Source organism: Arvicola amphibius, chromosome 9 (genome assembly GCF_903992535.2).
Source record: "Arvicola amphibius chromosome 9, mArvAmp1.2, whole genome shotgun sequence".
Classification (NCBI taxonomy): domain Eukaryota; kingdom Metazoa; phylum Chordata; class Mammalia; order Rodentia; family Cricetidae; genus Arvicola; species Arvicola amphibius.
The window spans coordinates 103167489-103188034 of record NC_052055.2 but is presented as its reverse complement, the minus strand read 5'-3'; the positions used below and the strand labels follow the sequence as shown (position 1 = coordinate 103188034).

The 20546-nt window shown below is 51.3% G+C and overlaps 1 protein-coding gene across 1 annotated transcript in view; it reads left to right on the top strand.

The window, feature by feature from the left end:
* Adamts14 (ADAM metallopeptidase with thrombospondin type 1 motif 14) overlaps positions 1–17737 on the top strand; it is a 62735-nt gene extending 44998 nt beyond the window's left edge. The window contains exons 12-22 of the mRNA XM_038342750.1: positions 110–285; positions 3832–3965; positions 4296–4419; positions 4866–4946; positions 7615–7778; positions 9581–9749; positions 10137–10269; positions 11982–12189; positions 13497–13626; positions 14309–14419; positions 15905–17737. Coding sequence (XP_038198678.1) covers positions 110–285; positions 3832–3965; positions 4296–4419; positions 4866–4946; positions 7615–7778; positions 9581–9749; positions 10137–10269; positions 11982–12189; positions 13497–13626; positions 14309–14419; positions 15905–16371 — 1897 coding nt within the window. The 3' untranslated portion in view covers positions 16372–17737. The remainder of the gene's footprint in view (positions 1–109; positions 286–3831; positions 3966–4295; positions 4420–4865; positions 4947–7614; positions 7779–9580; positions 9750–10136; positions 10270–11981; positions 12190–13496; positions 13627–14308; positions 14420–15904) is intronic.
* Positions 17738–20546: the final 2809 nt, after the last annotated feature.

Below are 20546 nucleotides of genomic sequence, written 5' to 3'. Positions count from 1 at the left end.
GTCTCCCACACGGCTACCATAGGACTGAGTGTCACAGTGCCATGTAGGAAGCTCCCCTCTGCCCAGCCTTCCTGGCCAGCCAGGTCACCTGGTCTCTCTGCCACTGCAGTCCAGCCTATGGAGGCCGCCCATGCACAGGACCCATGTTTGAGTACCAGATCTGCAACAGTGACGACTGCCCTGGGCCCTACGAGGACTTCCGGGCCCAGCAGTGTGCCAAGCGCAACTCCTACTACATCCACCAGAATGCCAAGCACAGCTGGCTGCCCTACGAGCCTGACGATGGTGAGTGTCCCTGCTCTGCCCAGCTCTGGAGCATGTGCCCGCTCCTGTTTTCCCACCTATGGAAGCACAAGGACCTGGGGGTGGCACAGGGAACTGGTGGGCAGATGCACCCAAGTCCTTTGGGTATGCCTAAGTGTCTTGTGTGACTTGTACTTCTGGAGCCACCATCATCACTGAGGCCAGCCATCCCTGGTGTGTATGCTTTCAAGGGAAGCAGCTTGGGGAAGGGGCCCCCTCTCCGGGAATGCTGATAGCTGGTCACAGAGCTGGATGGCTTTCAGATATTTTTCATTACTGGTATAAATAGGCATCTGCTCTAGGAAAGAGACTACAGAGAACATTGAAGAAAAAGTTAGATGTGGTGGTGCACACCTTTAATCTTAGCGCTCAGGAGAAAGAGGCAGGCAGGTCTCTGTGAGTTGAATGTCAGCCTGGTCTACAAAGTGAATTCTAAACCAGCCAAAGACACATAGCGAGACACTATCTCAAAAAACAAGTGTGGGGGGAAGACGATGAGAGAGAGAGAGAGAGAGAGAGAGAGAGAGAGAGAGAGAGAACGAGAGAGAAAGAGAGAACGAGAGAGAGGGGGCGGAGGAGGGAGGGAAAAGCAAAGACTTAGTTTACTTCCTGGAATTTGTCTCAAAGTCCTGGGGAAAACCTACTCTGGGGCTCTCGTCACACCCCAGAGACGTAGTACTGTGTCCAGAAGAGCTTCAATCACTGCAGGCCAGGCTTCAAGGTGTCATGGGTAAGGCATCCATTTAGCAGTTACTGAAGGTCACTTGAAAAGCAGAAGGGTGGGAACCTGAGGGATCCTCATGTTCCCCCACCCCAGGCTGCTTTAGGATAGACAGAGACCGTAGGATTTGGAGGGCATGGTGCTGGGATCACACTGAGACCAACCCCCAGTCTTTGCATGTATGCCCGGTAAGAGCTCCTGCTGCAGCATTAGACCAGGAATGGCCAGGTTGCCTGGCTCTTCAGGCCAGAAGCTGGAAAGGCTTTGCTGGTGCAGTGATTCCCACCTCTTGGATCCCAGGCAGCTTCTGTGAGAACAGTGGCTTCCCAAGCCCAAGTTGGCATCACCACCTTGAACTCCTGGACTCAGGTTTATGGGAGATTCCTCAAGTTGCAAGGGACTTCAGAGTCCCAGACTTCTCAGCATTGCCCTTGCAGGAGCGGGCGGGAACTTCCTTCTACTTGGATGCCACCCACTCTGGGTAGCTCACCACTCCTTTGCCTCTAGCAATTGCCCAGACACCTGCAAGGACCCTACTTCTCACATGGAGGTAAAGCTCTCAGACTCAGACCTCATTGGGAATCTGACTCCCAAGCAGGTTCTCTAAGTGGTCTTAGCTGTCGTGACTCCATACTGGAGTCCTGTGTAAGAGAGACAAGGAATGACAATGTCTTGGGAGCTTGGAGAGAGGAACAGACACTGGCTGGACTCTTTAGGACGGGTTTTGGGATGGGCTGCAGGTCACTGGGAAGGGAGCTAAGCAGAGAGGCCTGGGCAGGAAGGGCAAGAAGGTTGAGGAACAGCTGGACCTCAGGCCTTCCCAGAACTTAGACCAATTCCAGGAAGTGAGCTAAGCCCCCAACCTCACTTTTTCTAAGAAACACAGCTAATGTTTATGTGTTCTCTGCAACTTCCTTTTTAGGACATTGTCAGCTGGGAGAAAGAAGGGAACATTTTTTTTTACTTTGGGACATACAGTTCTCCTACTGGTGTGCCTGGCCAGGCTGCAGAGCCAAAGCAAGATCCAAGTGACTTTGCAGTTAGATACTTGGCTGAGCCATTCCATGTGTGGCCTTAAGCAAATGACTTAGCCTCTGGTCCCATGTTTCTTCTGTGGTGGTAGAACCGGGGCTGGGGTGAGGCTCAGTGGTAGAATACTTGTCTAGCATGCATGAGACCCTAGGTTTGCTTCCCAGTACCCCTTGGGGAGGTGAGCTGAGAACATAACTTAGTTGGTAAAGTGTTTGCTCTTCAAATGTGTGAAGTTCAATGACTCCACATTAAAAAGGTAAGTCTGGGTCTGGAGAGATGGCTCGGAGTTTAAGAATACCGACTGCTCTTCCAGAGAACCCGGGTTTGATTCCCAGCACCACATGGTGGCTAACATCAATCTGTAACTCCAATTCTAGGGAGATCTGATGCCCTCTTCTGGCCTCCATGGGCACTGCACACACGTGGCACACATACATTTGTGCAGACAAAATATCCATACACGTACAAATTTAAAAATAACTCTTTAAATCTTTTTTAAAAGATAAATCTAGGCATGATGGCATATATTTTAAATTCCAACACTAGGGAGATAGAAAAGTTGAGTCCCCAGGGTTTACTAGCCAGTCAGTTTAGACTGATTGGCACACTCCAGATCCCATGAGAGACCCTGTCTCAAAAAACACGGCAGGGTGCTCGCTTCAGCAGCACATACACTAAAATTCGAACAATACAGAGAAGATTAGAACGGGCCTCTAAAATAAAAGATAACAACAACAACAAGGACCCATACAAAGGCTGGGCACCGTGGCAATATGTATAACCCCAGTACTGGTGGGGATGGGCAGGGAGACTGATCCCAGCCAAATCAGTAGACTTCAGGTTCAATGAGAGACTCTGTCTTAAAATACTAGATGGTGAGCGACTGAGGGAGATACCTGATGTCCATCTCTGGCCTCCACATGCTTATACATTTATACATATGGATACAACACACACACACACACACATACACAGACATACAAACCCAAAGTGGATAGCTCCTGAGCAAACACTAAGGTTGTCTTCTAGCAGGGTGAGGTGGTTGTGGCAGTTGTTAGTTGCCCATGCTCCTCTAAGTAACCCCTTACCAATGTCCATGTAAGTGACCCTAGTTAAACTCACTGGGTCACTAAAAAAAAAAAAAAAAGTGTATGCCCTATCCTGCTAGAACCTTCCTCACTCGGATGTTGAAAGGAGATGAATCAAGTCATCGTGACAGGCATTTACTATTGTTTCTCAAAGTGTGAAAGGGCTTTGGGAGGATCTGGTAGTCAGTGAGCATCTGCTATATTTTTACTTGTGTGTGCACACACTCGTGTGAATGTATGTGCAGGTGCCCACAGAGACCATATGATCCCCTGGAATTGGAGTTGGTTGTTAGTGGCCCATCCTAGGTGCTGAGAATTGAATGCAGGTCTGCTGGAAGAGCAGCAAATATTCTTAATCACCGAGCTGTTTCTCTAGCTGTAGGTGTTGGCTTACAATTGATGGTTTGTCAATAGACTTTTCTCAGCAAACTGATAATACATTTTACTGATCGACAATCATGAAAATAAAGGAACTGAGGCTCAAAAAGGCTCAAGACATTCGCCTCAGGTCACAAAACCAATCCTTAAATGCATACCAAGGCTCTTAAACACGTCCCCCAGACAGAGCTCCCATCCCTGCCTAGAGCTGGCCCCGGACTTCTTGGCTAGCTCACACGCTGGTAACATCCTGAGCCCTCCCACTTTCTGTCTACCCAGTGGGGCTCAGCAGTGTCTCTCTCCTCACAGATGCGCAGAAGTGCGAGCTTATTTGCCAGTCTGCAGACACTGGAGACGTGGTATTTATGAACCAAGTAGTCCACGACGGAACGCGCTGCAGCTATCGGGACCCCTATAGCGTCTGTGCACGCGGCGAGTGCGTGGTGGGTACCCCCCCCCCGCAAGCTGTCTACGCTCTGCCATCCTTGTTCCCAGGATGATAGGGTTTGCTCACCTGCCACACTTAAGGACAGCTAGGACAGCTGCAGAGGGGTCCCTTTCTGCCCTACACAGTTAGGGAAGAAAGGCAATTTGAGACTCATTAATTACCACACTGGGTAATTCTTCACCTGGGTCACTGGGTGAATTTTGGGGAGTTCCCATGTTCCAGGGTTCCCCCTTTGGCCAGGGCCAGGAGTCTCAGGAGGGAGCCAGGGGACCTGAGAGGTGGAGGCAGGGGAGCCTCCTTCCATTGACCTCACCTCCACCCTCAGCCCTTTGGTTGTGACAAAGAAGTGGGATCCATGAAGGCGGATGACAAGTGCGGTGTCTGTGGTGGGGACAACTCTCACTGCAGGACTGTGAAGGGGACACTGGGGAAGGCCTCCAAGCAGGCAGGTAAGCCCCGCTGGGTGTGTGCTTCTCCTTGACCAGTGCTGGGGAGGGGAGGGTTCTGGAACCTGTCTGCAGACCTCGGACTGCCTGTGGTTGGTCCCTTCTCTTCTGGCAGGCTAGCGTAGAGCCCAGGAGCTCAAAAAGCTCTTTTGGGAAAAGGGGTAGATAGCTTGGGAAGGCATGTGCCCAGCCATCTCTTTGACCCTGGGCCAGAGTGAGGGGGTCAGACAGTATTAATGGCTCGGCTATGACTGAATCGCTCATTTCCAATTCTCATTTTACAAACAAAATCTGGGACATTTTCTGCTTTGAGTTTCTGGTACCTGGAGTTCTTTCATTTCCACCTCCATCCTTACCAAACTCGCTGTGGAAGAGGAAAGGTAGGGTGCTGAGCAGGGAGCCACCCTCTCAGGACTCTCTTTTCTTTCCTGGATGCCCTCGGGTGGCAGCGGCTCTCAAGCAGGTGCAGATCCCGGCAGGTGCCAGGCACATTCAGATTGAGTTGCTGGAGAAGATGCCCCATCGCATTGGTGAGTGCAGTGGGGGGCAGGGATAGGGCGGATCCTAGAGAGCAGGTGGGACCTCACACACTTAGATAAAGGCAGACAACCCTTCCTAATTCCTAAATTTATGCTGAATGGATGAACTGTTCTGTAACTCAAATTCCCAAAGGTCTAAAGGGGAGTTTAGCAAATACACCCATCCCTCAGGGCCAGTCTCTTCCCACGAGGAGCAATTACTGTTCCAATTTCTTATGTGAGCAGATGACCTCTAAAGAAAAGTGTTTGTAAAAAAGCTCAGGCAGCTCTTGCTTCCTGGTAAACCACCCAGAATATAAGGGTTAAAAGCAGCAGTTCTTAGGGGATCTCAGTTCTGTGGCCGTGGTCATGAGTAGCTCGGCTGGGTGGTTCTTCTACTGTTGCCTGAATCCAAACAGGCAAACACTGGCAACTGGTGGGTCGGTTGGGAGCTACTTGGTCTAGGAAGTGTGGAGATGGTATTGGTAGTTGGCTGAGCCATGACCAACCCCAGCAAGCAAATCTGGGACTATTTACTGGATGTCTGCTCCATGACCATCTGTCGTAGCAGGGTCTCAAAAATGAGGAAATAGATAAATGAAGTAGTGACTAAGGAAGACTGTAACAAAGATCCCTGGCTTCCACATTATAACCACACACATACATGCATATATACACGTAGACAAACACATACATATATGAAAAAAAACATGTGCATGTATATACACACACACACACACACACACACAAATTAAAATCTCCAAACATACTGAACTTAAAAAGTCAAGGCCAAACTTAGTGGTGGTAGTGGTGTACACCTTTTATCCCAATACCCAGAAAACAAAACAGAAGGATCTCTGCGAGTTCAAGGCTAGCCTGGTTTACATAGCAAATTCAGGCTAGCCAGGGGTACATAGTGAGACTCTATTTCAATGTAAAATGAAATAGACATTCAAGTTAAGAGCCATCCAAATGGGTCTACAGATAAAGGCTCTTGTCACATAAACTGAGAGACCACAGTTTGATCCCTGAAAACCACACAAAGATAGAAGAAAACTGAGCCCACAAAGTTGTCCTTTGACCTCCCACACTTAAACCATGGCATATGCTCTCCTCACCAGTAATAATAGATAAAAACATCTTTTTCAATTTTAAAAGTTCATGTTAAGACATTAATGCAATATGAAAGATGTTTTTATTGTTTGGTTTGGTTTTGTCTTTACTGAAACCCAATTGGCAGTCACAAAAATAAGCATGTCCAAAAGAGATTCCTCTCTGAAGACATCACACAGATCCATGGCAGCTGGGCTTGGGTGATGCAATGAATGAGCATTGCGCTAGGGTTCTTTTGCGGTGGTGAAAGTATTCTGGGATTGCACAGTGATAATGATTAGATGTGCCAAACAATCGCTGGGTTGCACACTTTAATAGAGCAAATTACACGGTGTGGCTTGTGTCTCAATGGCAAACCCAAGAGGGCAGATTGGAACCCAGCCTGTCCGCTGTGGACAGTGGCTGCTTCTGCTTCAGGGGATGGCTGTGTTTTCCAATGTCAGTCTGTGCTCAGATCCCCTCGTGGAGGCTATGAAGGCTACACTATCACCATGGCATGTCACAGAGGCCTTTCCAGCCTGTTAGGCTACCAGGTCCTGCCACTTCCGATTTATACATCACAAACACTTATGTGAAATGGGATGTTTCTTGGCGAGCTCAGCTATCACAAAAATGTTTCCAGTTATCATTTTAGATTATTATCGGTAACATGAGAAACGTCAAGCTTCCTGGAGCTGTGTTTCTTTCTAGCATAGCTGCTGTGGTTCCCACTCTTCAGCTTTGAGGGCACAGTAGCCACAGAGAAACTGAGGCCTGGGATCAATTCAGGACCTTCACCCTTGGGGGATAGATAAGGCAGAACTACCCTGGGTCCTGGTCTCCCAGCACTAGCATCATGCCATTGTTAGCTCTGTGACTACAGGGGCAGCAACTGGTGCACATCAAAGGTTGTCGAGGCTGTTACATACACGAGTTCCTTTCATTGCCTGTGTGTGTGTGGTGTGTGTGTGTGTGTGTGTGTGTGTGTGTGTTTAAGGTCTATCTGGGTAAGCAACCCTGTGTGCTGGCTACAGCCATTAGTTTCACAATTTATTTATTTATTTATTTATTTATTATTTATGTTTTTCAAGACAGGGTTTCTCTGTAGCTTTAGAGCCTGTCCTGGAACTAGCTCTTGTAGACCAGGCTGGCCTCGAACTCACAGAGATCCGCCTGCCTCTACCTCCCGAGTGCTGGGATTAAAGGCGTGTGCCACCACCGCCCGACTAGTTTCACTTTATATAGAAGGTAAAACTGAGGCTGCACGGGGACAGCTTGCTCTCCTGTGCTCTGTGCTTTGCTATAGATCCTACAGGGACATCTCTGAGGGCTGGGCTTTATATAGTCATAACTATAGGCGGCCATTAGTCAGTGTGGAAGAAGCGAGCAGGTGATGAAGGATCAGTGGTGTACATCTGGACCCAGACGGGGGACAGGTTTGTAAAGGGCTCCTGGGTGGCCCTGATGGGGGCGCTCAGGGAGCTAAGTAGACAAGCAACCTGAGGAGGGGCCACCTGGGAAAGCCATGACTGTCAGCCAGGGGCCTCTGGAGAGGGCAATAGAAAACCGTGCCCCTCTCCCTGGCCAGCGGTGAAGAACCATGTGACCGGAAGCTTCATCCTCAACCCTAAGGGCAAGGAAGCCTCTAGCAGGACCTTCACTGCACTGGGACTGGAGTGGGAGCACGCTGCGGAGGAGACCAAGGACAGCCTTAAGACCAGTGGGCCCCTGCCGGAAGCCATCGCCGTCCTGGTGAGCCTCCTTGCCTGCAGTGGCCTTTCCTGTCCTTTGTGCCCGCTTTCCCAGGTGTGTGGGAGGCCAAAGGTAGCAGTTACATGCTCTCTTTCATGGCATGAGAAACAGGGTCTGGAAGGGCAGCCCTGTGAAGTTAGGGCTAGTGCCTGCGTCCTCACAGCACCCCTCAGCGTCCCCGTGCATTGTGGCACGGAAATATGTGTGAGGCTTAAGGTGGTTTGGGGCCTTTAAGACAACTGGCCTGAAGAGACCATGGCAGCGACAGCCTCTGAGAAAGGAACAGGGCCATTATCCTAACTGTAGGCCATTGGTGCCTATACCCCCTTTCCTGTTCCTAGGCCAGGGCTCATGGAACAGGAATTGGTAATTCGGCAGATTGGCCAACAAGAGCTTTGTCCCCATGTCATCAGCCTGAGCTGACAACAGGGGCCTTGGATGGGCTTTGTTCCTGGTGTGGCCCTCATTGGTCACGTTGCGCTCTGAAGGGCAAATTCTAAGACTGTTGGTGTAAGAATTCCATCCAACACATCCTTCCCATTCACCTTGTATTTGTGGCCACCTGTGTGCCTGGAGCCAGCTGATGTTTGCTCAGGGTACCGAGGCTGGTCACGGGAGCGTGAATAGTCTCAACAAAGGATGCTGAGACAGCACGGTTTTCATGTGTAAAAGGCTGAAGCCAGACCTCTAGTTAATGCCATGTACAAGTAACGCAAAACAGACGAAAGACCTAAATGTACGAATGGTAGCCTGTAACTCTTAGAAGGAAGAAGTGGGTAAGTTTTCATGAGCTTCTGTTCTTCAGTAACGAGATAAGCCAACAAAAGGGATAGATGTAACACATTAGACTCCACCAACCTGGAGACATTTTATGCATTAAAGGACACTGTCCAGAAGTAAGAAGGAAGGCCATCAAGATGGTTCCTGCTTCAGGGCACTTGGTGCCAATGCCAAGCTTCATGACCTGAGCTCAGTGTCCAGAGTTCATATGGCGGAGGGAGAGAACCCACTTCCTCAACTTGTCCTCTGGCCTCCATACTCAGGGCACCCACCCCTTCCCCAGCACTGCCCCCAAATAATAAATATAATTCAAAAGAAAATGTAAGAAGTAAAAATAACCAGACATGGTAGCACATGCCTACAATCCCAGCACTTGGGAGGTGGGCTACACAAGTCCTTGTGGAAGTGAAAAGGGAGAGAGGAAGATGGGGGAGAGGTAGCTCAGCTGGTAGAATGCTTGCCTATGTACCGAACCTAGAGGTTCACCCCTGTGATCAGAAGTTCGAAGTCATGCTGTTCTACCTTTGTTAAGCCAGACAGTTTAGATGCCAAAGACTTGGGCCATGGGTCTTCCCCCCTTGGGATGTAGGTCTATGGAAGAGAAAAAGGCTTATGGCCTGGTACTGGCTGCTCTTGGGTTTGGGATACGCAGGTGCTTGGCGAGTGGGAGTTTGTGACTGTCCCACCTGCTCCAGCCAGGTACTAGCAATCACTGGGTTGCACACTTTAATAGGGTGAATTAGTGGTGTGGGTTATGTCTCAGTCACAGACCCAAGAGCACTATGGAACCCCGGGGGGGGGGGGCGCTGTGGGCAGTGACTGCTTCTGTTTCAGGCAGTGGGTGTGTTCTCCTATGTCAATCTGTGATCAGATTCCCTCATGGAGTGTTTGTGGGCTACAGTGCCACCGTGGCATGTCCCAGGCCCTCTGCCCAGTCCCCAACATATTTCTGACCCCCTTGGACCCCATCGGCCCTGCTTCTGCCTCTGGCCTTATGCTGTCTTCCTCTTGTCTCCCGTCAGGTGCTTCCCCCAGTGGAAGGTAAACCCCGAGGTAGCCTGGCCTATAAGTACGTCATCCACGAGGACCTGCTACCCCTCATCGGGAGCAATAATGTGCTCCTGGAAGAGACAGACACCTATGAGTGGGCTCTCAAGAGCTGGTCTCCTTGCAGCAAGGCCTGTGGAGGAGGTATCAGCTATTGTGGGGAGCGGCGGAGGTGGGAGAGAGCGGTCAGGAAGCTAGCTGTGCCTCCATTTGATGGGTCAACTTCTCTTAACTCAGTTTCTCACTGATGATCTCTCATGCCTAGAGGCCATTCTGAGCAGAGCATTGGGTGGAGTTGGGGCTTGCAGGAGCAAGCTGCAGGGCAGGTTGTCTGTTCAGCTGTCCGAAGCCACTGCTCTCTCGGCCAGTGCTGACAGAGAGAAGAGCCCTATAGAAAGTTACTTGCGTAGGACTTAGTACTGGGGCAAGGATGAAATAGACTCTCTAGAAAGTCCCCCTGAGGACAAGAACAGGGCAGGAGGCCTGGAGCAGAAGGCCTCGAGCTGGCCCACAGCAGCCCTATCTTTGCAGGAATCCAGTTCACTAAATATGGCTGTCGGCGCCGCAGGGACCACCACATGGTGCAGCGGCACCTGTGTGACCACAAAAAGAGGCCCAAGCCTATCCGACGGCGTTGTAACCAGCACCCATGTCCCCAGCCCACGTGAGTGTTCCAGGGAAGCAAAGTTTGGCCTCAGCCTCTCTCCACCCTTGCCCACATAGAAGGTAGCTGCAGTTGCTACGCTAGCACTTCCTCAAACAGAAAGCCTGCAGCCAGGTTCTTAGGGGACACACAACAGCCCACATCAGGCACTGTGACAACCCTCCATGGCCCACCATCCCTGTTGGGTTTCTTCTTTGCCAATCTCCAATGCCAAAAAGAGGATGGCAGCACCTGGTTTGCCCCAACTAGTGTTTGTTCACTGTTAGACCCCGGGCTTTCTGTTGGTGAGGCAGGGGGGCTCTTATCTCCGGGCAAGAATACTGTCTATTGCCTTCTCCCTCCTTGGTCACTGAGAGTCCAGCCCCCAGTGTGGCTAATCCCTGGTTAAGATTCCCTAGCCTGAGGAACCCAAGGTCATGATTTTAGGATTATACAAAAGAGCATGAAGGGAGGTACTTGAGCTGGGCTTAAGAACTCCAGGTTGGTTGGTGCCTTCAGCCCACAGAAGTGCTGCCTGGGGACTCCCAAAGAGCTGGGGGTAGCTGCTTGGTAGGAAACTGCAGAGGGTCTTCTTTACATTCTTGCTTCCCTGGGAATAACCCCTGACTGGGTACCGTGGAACCTGGGGGCTCTCCAGGGCTGGACATGTGATCTGGGGCTGGGGTGAGAACTGATAGCCAATATTAGTCTACTGTGATTCCCCTGGTACACAACCAGGAAGGGACATAGTGTCATCCCCTCTGTCTGTGTCCTGCCCCACCCCACCCTCATTACTTTGTTTCTGTCATTCATAAGACTTCCTACATCATGATCATGTGGCATACATGCAGGACTGACTCTCTAAGATTCTGGGTGGGTTTTCCCCAACCAATCTTAGGGTTTGTTGGGGGATTTTCTTCTCCTCCCCATTTCCCGCTTCCTTTCCCTTCCCCTTCTCCTCTTCTTCAATTCCCTCTCTTCCTCACCCCCCATCTCTAGTGTGTGTGTGTGTGTGTGTGTGTGTGTGTGTGTGTGTGTGTGTGTGTGAGAGAGAGAGAGAGAGAGAGAGCGAGAGAGAGAGAGAGAGCAAACTCTAACCCAGGCCAACTTCCAACTCTCAGCCATCCTCCTGCTTCAGCCTCCCAAGTGCTGAGATTACAGGCATATACCACCATACCTGGCAAGATTTATTCTTCAAAGTAAAGAATTGGCTCTGAGAACACGCCTCCCACCCCAGTTAGCTAAAAGTCAAGGGGGTCTGGGCCCCTTCCCTTTACCAACTCATCCCTGACTGAGAAGTTTGCAGACTCCCATCTTCAGAACTATAGGCACTGAAGTCTTGTGGATACTGAGAACAATCCTTGCCCCCACCAGGGGGGAAATCTACAAGAAGTATGGCTTTGGTGTGTTTGGGAGCATCCTTGAGTCTCAGCATCCAGTATGGGTCTTTCATATGGTAGCTCTGAAGTCTTTATGGAGCACTAAAGCAATCCCGATGAAAAGATGGGGAAACTGAGGCTTGGAGGAGTTAACAGCCGCCCAAGGACACTTGAGGGACCAGGGTTACACAGGTACCTTTCCCTTACCCAAGGAGATAGCGAGAGAGACTCCCAGAGGCCAACCCACCAGGCAGCAGCATTCTGAAGCACTTGTCTTCTCTGGTGGGATGCAGCCCCAAGGAGAAGTGTCCTTATGGTCCCACCTCCCTCCACCTTTGTCCTGTCTGTCTCCAGGTGGGTGGCAGAAGAGTGGGATGCCTGCAGCCGGAGCTGTGGGAAGCTGGGGCTGCAGACCCGGGGGGTGCAATGCCTACTGCCCCTCTCCAACGGCACCCGCAAGGCCATGCCAGCCAAGGCTTGCCTAGGTAACCGGCCAGAGGCCAAGAGGCCGTGCCTCCGTGTGCCCTGCCCAGCCCAGTGGCGGACAGGAGCCTGGTCCCAGGTGAGTGGTCCTGGCAGAGTGGGTGGAAGCATGTGGCACAGAAATGGGTGCGGGTAGGGGAGGAGTCTGAGTTCCGGTGTACCCGTGGGCAGGGGTTTCTGGGCTCACAGTTGATCTGACATTTCTCAGAAGGAAGGAGAACAACCTTCAGGCACGCCATGTGTGATGGTCCCTCATGGAGCCTCCTATCTCCATTTTCCTCTAAGCTTCATGCCCCCATGTCGTAGATGACCAAATTAAGTCACATTCTTATATTCGAGAAATATTTATTGAGCAGCAGCTGTATGCTAGATGTTATTCAAGGAAGGCTGGAAGCCCAGTGTCCCTGGACAGGCTGGTCTCTTACCCTCATGGAGCTTTCAGACCAGTGAGGGAGCAAGACAGACAAACAAACCAGTGGCAGATGTTACACAGCACAGCTGGACTTGCAAGGATCACAAGGGGTGTGACAGGCACAAGGGAGGAGGAGCCATGTGTTCCCTGGATCCCTTTGGTTCTGTGACACTTGTGTCTTGATCAACGGTTACATGCCCCAGAACAAATTCTTCCCCGTCCTGCCAGGAGAGGCTATGCAGTGCCTAGAAGTGACCCAGTCACGTTGGGTGATAGGGCTTTCCCAGGGACCCTGCCATGCCCCCACAGTGCCCCCAAGTCCATTTATCAGTCAGGACTGTGTCAAATGCAAGGAAGATGTGTGGGTGGCAACGATAGCCTTGCACACAGAGGTCAGTTTGCCTTCTGTCCTCGAACGATGCTTCCCCCGGGAAGAAGACCCCATGGACACACCCTTGCAAATCAACGTTGGGTAAAAGGAGCCCCAACATTATTGAAGGTCTGGCCCCTACAGCTCTCCCGGTTTACAGAGCCAGTGTAGCAGCAGGTGCCGCAACCCAGGCTCCTACAAGCCCCTGGTTATGTCATGTGCTAAGTCAGAACAGAGGAGCCTGCCAGGATGAAACATAAGATAGTTGAAAACGGGGCATTGAGTAGAGACTGTGAACACAGGTCGCAATTGATAGAACGGGGTCCCAGAAGCCCTCTCCTGAGATGCATTCACAGTTCAAATTGTGGAAAGATCTAAGGAGTCCCAAGCTTGGGTAGCGTTCATCACACTGGCTCCAGAGAACCCGACAATGGCAGGGTCCTGGTGAGGCTACAGAACTTGCATGCCCGTCTGGTCAAATGAAGGAAGGCGTAGCAGCCTTCTTGGTCCTTCCTGTCGCTGAGTTTACTGCCCCCTCTTCTCTCTCTCCTATCTACCCTGCGCCTGGCATTGTGTGGTTCTTGGCCTTCCTGCTCCTAAACAGTGCTCTGCCACCTGCGGAGAAGGCATCCAGCAACGGCAGGTGGTGTGCCGGAACAGTTCCAATGCCCTCGGCCAGTGCGAGGGGGTCAAGCCGGACACTGTGCAAGTCTGCAGCCTGCCTGCTTGTGGAGGTGAGCAGATGGGATGGGGAGACCCAGCCCAACCCTCTCACCATGACCCTGCAACAGCTCATATCCTGGCCTTTAGAAAGTCCAAAAACAGGTTGAGCATCCCAATCCAATCCCAAGCGCTTCCTGATCCAGGACTTTTGGAGCCCTGGCATGCTGCCAAAGATGGAAGATTGCATTCTTGTCTGCATAGGATATGTTGTGATCAAACTATAATACCCAGTTAGCCAGCATCCTTGAGGAGGATAAAAGATCTTCCCAGGCCCCTCCACTTTGAAACAAACCGTATCCCATTCCCCGAAGCATTTAAAACATCATACAAAATTACCTGCACACTTTATGTGTAAGAAGCAAATGGGGCCAGCAAGATGGCTCAGTGGAGAAAGGCACTGCTACCAAACCTGATAACCCAAGCAGAGAACTGACTTCTCCAAATTGTCCTCTGACCTCTGCACATGCTATGGAACATACATACCCACCCTTGTACACACACAAAATATAAAGAAATGAAGTAAAAAAGAAACAGATGCACTCATGTTTAGATTTGGGTCTCATCTCCAAGAGTTCTCATTAAATCGGCAAATATTCCAAATTGCAGGAGAAATCGTTAAAATTGGAGTCCCAAGCATTCTGGACAAGGGATGCCTACCTGCTGTGTATAGTATATCTCCATATCTGTTCACAGGAGGGCTCCAGAACTTTACAGTGAAGGCCAAGGTCCAGGACCCTGTGACCAAAGTGGGACACCAGGAACCCCAATCCAGGCCCCTGACTCCCACGAACCTGATTTCAACAAGTAAGCATCGCCTCTGGCCCTCCCCTCCCCCAGCCTTTCAGGCACCCCAGGGTTTAGTGACAGTGGGACAGACCTAATGCCTTGCTTGTCTGGTGGCCTCAGAGAGCATGAAAGTTCTGTTCTGGCCCGTGTCCTCTTCTGTGATCCCATTCACCTTGAGTTGTAAGTTTGCTGTTATTCCCATGGTGGCCAAACCTGATCCGGGCTAAAAAGAAATCACATGGGCTTCTGCTGCAGAGACATTGCCATGCTTGGTGACAAGGTACTGTCCCACTGTTGTGAGGGTGTCCTGTTTTATAAACCTGTAAAGCATGCATGCCTCAGGGTTCTGAATTATTAATCCTGTCTGCGTCCACACTTCTGGGGTCTGCCGTCATAGATATGAACTCTTTCCCGGGCAGCTGAGAGAATGAAACATGGGGTGAGCATCCTCTGCTACTCCAGTGATCTCATCACAGGGGTAGCAATGAGCTCATCCTGTGTGGTCCTCCCGGAATGTCTCTGTGAATAAAGACTTGGCGTGCCCCTGCGATGCTACACTCCCTTCCTAGGTTACCAGAGTCCTCTCTCTAGGGCCTCCAAATGGAGTCTGGAAAGATGAGTTGTAGAAAGAGCAGAACCCAAATCTAGTTAAAGGGTGTGACCTTGTGCAACCCTTTGACTTCTCTGCTTCCCCCACCTCCCAAAAGGCTGGGCAAATCCCTCAAAGCAGAAGCTGGCCGTCTGATTCTGGCTCTGGAGCTTTGGCGCCATCTAGAGGCCACTGGCTTCCACTGTCTCTGCTCCAGAGCCGGCTCCTGATCCCAGCAGTCCTGAACACCAATTAGTACAAACCCGAGCTCTTGCCCTCCATCACATTTTCTCTAAAGAGCTGTGCCTGGACCAATCACAGCAGCAGTTTAGAACACTTCAGCCTCAGTGTTCTTGGCTGAACTTTAGTGGTAAGGGATTAATGCTCCCCCAGTACCCCAACAAGAGGCTGGATGCTGATCTCCTGGTTACAGGTGAGCTCATAGGACCTTTGCCTGGTCATTGGCTGCAGGGATCATTGGGTGGCTAGGAGAGGCAGGGGTTCCAGCTTCCTCCTAGAGCAGGGTTCTCATGCTTGGCTGGATCTAGAATTTCAGGCCCCGGCCCAGATGAAAACTGCATAGCCGAGTATATGGTTGAACCAGACAGAGCCATAGCCCTGGGGTTTTCCCATGCACTGGAGGATTTTTTAAAACGTCTGACCTACTCCAGAGGTCTGCATAGACCCTGATAACTAGCCTATCAAGGTCCCAGTGATGCTGATACAGGGGTGGGGGACACTTTAGTTTCTCATCCCTATGGAAGGGTTCTGTCCTCTTGGGTAGAACTATGACCCCTCTGGAATGAGTTATGTAGCGATTCCAGCCAGGGCAGAAGGAGGAGGAAGGATTGCTGGTGGAGCAAGTCATAGTGTCCACTCCTGATGGGCATCTCTCTGCCTTGGTGTATGTGCAGTGGAGCCCTGTGTGGGAGACAGGTCCATCTTCTGCCGGATGAAAGTACTGGACCGCTACTGCTCCATCCCTGGCTACCACCGGCTGTGCTGTGAGTCTTGCACCTCAGGCCCCAGTGCCAACGTGACCTCACTACCCGCCTTCTCCACTCCTGCGAATCTCTTGCCAGAACCCAAGGCCACCCAGGAGGATATGGAGTCTTCAAAGGGGCCAGCCAGAGTAGAAGACCATCGGCAAAGCCATCCCACACAGCTACCAGGGCTGGCGGACAGGATCTCCTCAGGAACTCAGCACCCCTTCACCCCCCAGATGCTAAGCCCTACAACATTTGAGGGCGATTCTTCTGCCACCCCACTGCCTTCAGGCTGGACTCAAACCACCATGACAGCCTCTGAGGATCAAGGACCGTCCAGGGAGGAACCAGGACATGGAGGCACCAGCCTTCCTGCTACCTCCCCGGTGACTTGAACTCATTCCTCTGGTCACATTTACACTCTGCATGTGGTCCAGTGACCCTGGCTCAGAGGACTCAAGCACAGGGGACAGGAAGTAGCACAGGTCTCCTTTTAAATTATTTGCCGTCTTGTTCTGTTTGGGGCTGTGACACTCTTGACCCCCTGACAGGGTTGGGGGAAGAGAGAGATCAGGGATTGCCCTAACCAGAAATACCTCAGCCAACAGGGCTTGGGCTCCACTTCCAAGTGGCTCCTGAGATCTATTCCTCTAGGCTCAATAAAGCCCCTTCCCATAGCCACTGAGAGGGGGCAGGGATGGGAGGGGGGAAGCAGGCCTAACAGAGATGCTTGCTTGTCCATGACTTCTGACTACCAGGGAGACCCATACAACCCCACTCTTCCCAAAGGCCGAAGGGGACTGGAGGAGGTGGGGCTACTCAAAGGCAGACTAGGGAAAGGCTGACACAGGGTCGGCCAGGGGAGAGGAGGTGTTCTCAGGCCTGGCTCTTCTCAGCTGAGGGCTGCTAATAACTCCTGGACAGACGTCAGTTCACCTTTGTGGCTGTGGAGTCACTTTTGTGACTCACTCTGTCGTGTAGATGTCTCCACTGGTGATTCCAGGCTGTAGACTGAGCTCTCAACATTTTGTTCTGCTTTGTTTTTTGAGAGAGGATTTCTCTGTGTAGCCCTAGCTGTCTTGGAACTCGCTCTGTAGACCAGGCTGGCCTCGAACTCACAGATTCGCCTGCCTCTGTCTCCTGAGTGCTCTGACCTTCCAATCTTGTATCCAAGCCACCAGAGAAGGAGGCCTGGATACATAACTTCAACATCCAGGAGTTTCCAAGCTGGGGCTTGACCCCTGGTTTGATTAGGAAGAACAGCTTCAGTTGTCACTAAGGCCTGAAGGAGGTCCAGCAGAAAGGTGACCACTAGGTCCTAGAGAGATGTCATTCCCCAGACTGTACCCCTCAGTCGTCACTCTGCTGAAAGCCTGCTGGAGTTGGGGGGGGTCTTCCCTTCTGGTGCCGGCTGGGACAGAGTGTGTGATTCTCAGAAGGTCAGGCAGGTGGGGGGGAGTCACAAGGCCAAGGACTAGAGTCCACTTACCTGGACCCTGTGGATGGCCCGGGCAGGATGTCAGCTGCTACTCCTGGATTAGGGTAGGGAGGATGCGTGGAGTCAAGCTCATCTTCCGCCGCCCTCTGGTTCTCAGGAAATGGCCTAGATCCTCACTTTCAGGGTCAGTGGCAGAGGTGCTTAACCGTCCACCTTCCTCAGATGGAGGAAGGAAAGCCTTAGACCCCTGGCCTGCAAGCAGTGGGGAGCAGGGGTGCTAGGGACTCTGTGTGCTATCCCCATTACTGCTGTCCCCTTTGCAGGCGGCTGGAGCTTCTCTGAGTCAGTCCCCAGCATGGAGAGTCTGATTTTTAAAATATAACCTATTTATTAACACTGCCCTTGGTGTTTTGTTTTGGACTTCAAAAGTGGCACTCTCTCTCTCTCTCTGTGTGTGTGTGTGTGTGTGTGTGTGTGTGTGTGTGTTTCTTTTCTGTTTTGGAGGATGGGGACAATGAAGCCAGTGCTCTGCAGGCTTGGCCCAGCAGTTGTAAGATGATTGCAGGTGGGAACAAACAAGGAAGGACCATCAAGGAGCTGGCTGGCTTTGGGCAGCCCTCCACACAAAGGATGGAGACGGCTGGGCGATATCTTTGGAGCCCACGGTGAGAAAAGTATTTGAATGATCAGAGCCTTGCAACCCTGCAAAGGGTGGTTTCCTTGGAAGGATCCAAGCAGAAGCTGGATGCCAAGCAGGAGGAAAGGTTGTGGGGCATCTTATTGGGCAAGAAGGGCTGATGTGAAGCTCACTGTGCGATTTTAAAATACGGTCCACTGGGTTGGATACAGTTCAGTTGGCAGAGTGCTTGACTGGCATGCAAGAGTCCCTGGGTCCCCAGCACTGTGGAGGTCAGGCGTGGGGGGTGGGAACCTGTCTATGCCTCACCTCCTTCTTCTTGGTAGAGTGCTTGCCTGGCATATCTGAGACCCTGGGTTTAAACCCCAACACTGCCAAGAGAGGGAGATGGGGGCTGGAGAGGTGGTGCAGAGATTAAGAGCACTGGCTGCGCATCCAGAGGTCCTGAGTTCAATTCCCAGCAACCACGTGGTGGCTCACAACCATCTGTAATGAGATCTGGTGCCCTCTTCTGGAATGCACTGTGAAGATAATTAATTAACTAATTAATTAATTAAAAAAGAGAGAGGGGCTGAGGTTGGGGAAGGGGGGAGATGGAAGAATCAATCCATGTCTTGCTTTGTGTCTATGTCAGGCATGAATAACCTATCACTACACTGGCTCTTCCCTGACATTTGTGGGACCCTGGCCAAGACTATACAGACACCCACCACCCCCAACCTAGAGCGCCTGCCTTTTTCCATGCCTGTGCAGACAGTGCAGACTTCACAGCCAAGCTCCATCTCAGCTGCTTGACAGAATGCCTGCTTCTGGGAGCTGCCTCTCTGTAGACAGCCAGGTGGGTCTGGGAGCGCACACCTTTGAGGACTGGCCTAGGGAGCTGGCGCTAGAGGCCCCAGCTCTGGCAGTGGTGTGGCTTGTTGAACAGGTCAGAGAGACATGTAGAACACACCCTGCTGAGTCCCAGCTTGTGCTCACAGCCGACATTACCAGCCCCTTGCTGCACTTTCACCTTGAATTGCTCTGAGCAGTGGCCAGTGGATCTGTCTAAATGTACAACACGAGAAACCTTGGTTCAGTCAGCATTTAGGTTTCAGTGCCCCAAGCAAGGAAGAGGGGCCCAAGGAACCTGGGGCTGCCACATATCCTTGGAGTCCATGGAGTCCAGGCTAGACATGAGGCCTTGCCAAGGGGGTCCTTAGGTCTAGCATTCCTGGGGTCCCTCAGCCTATCTGCACACATAAACAGGGAGTGGGCTGGGGTATGGCTCAAATGTTCTTACCTAGCGTTTTTGGCAAAAGGAATCTGGGCAAAAGGAAACTGGGTTGAGGAACGGTCATCATCAGATTGGCCTGTGGGCATGTCTGTGTGGTCAGTTTCTTGATTAATGATAAGAAAGGGCCCAGCCCACTGTGGACAGTTCCACTCGTGGCCAGGTGGTTCTGGATGGTGCAAGAAAGCCAGCTGAATAGTCCAGAAAAAATACTTTCCTCCATGGTTCCTGCCTCTGACTTCCTCAGATGACCGTGATCAGGGCATGTAAGCCAAATAAACTCTTTCAGCCCCAAGTTGCTTTTTGTGAGTGTTTTATAAGAGCAACAGAAAAGCCAACTAATCCATCTTCCCTGCAGGAATCCCTGTGTTCCCTCTCCATTATCACATCACCTAGATGTGGTAGTGTGTGCCTGTAATCCCACCACTTGGGCAAGTGGAATCAGGAGGATCCAGAACTTAAAGTCCAGCTCTACATAGTTCGAGGCCAGCCTGGGATACAAGAGACATACATTAGAAAGTGATGGAATGGTTGGGGAGGTGGGGGGTGAAGGGGGGAATACACTTATTTATCTTGACTGCCTTGAAAACAGCATAATTGAAAAGCAGGTCTATGAATAACAAGGGTGTCATTGAGCTTCCTACTGTGACTGTGGGCATAGTTCCCTTCCAGAGGGCTTTGCTACTCTGGAAAAAGAGGTGACTGAGCTAGAGACTCACCAGGCAATGGTGCAGCCAAGAGACATGGGAAGAGCCTGGGAACGTCTCCCAGCCTGGAGGCTGCTGGCGCAGGATCATTGAGCATGGGGTGTCAGAGGGCTGAGTACTCCAGAGTGTGCAGCCAGGGCCTGTAGGAGGGCTGAGTAGGGCTCTTGAACTCCAGGCAAACCATGAAAACAAGGGTGTACTGCCTGAGAGCTTTTGCCAAGAACAAGAACCAGGTGCTCCTGTAGTGTCCAGAGCAGACTCAGCTCTGGTGGTGTATGTTCAAAACAAGCACTTCAGCCCTCACTGGGCCTGAGTTGTTTTTTGATCTGTGTGCTGATTAAAAGCATGGGCCCACTAATGCCTGTTAAAAGCAGCATCCTGTGTAGCACTTTCTATAGATTATGTCTTTGGGTCCTCATGGTAAGATCACTGCTATTATTATGCTGGTGGGGGTGGGGTCAGAAAACAACCTCAGGTGTCAGTCCTAGCCTTCTTGAGACAGGGTCCCTGGCTAT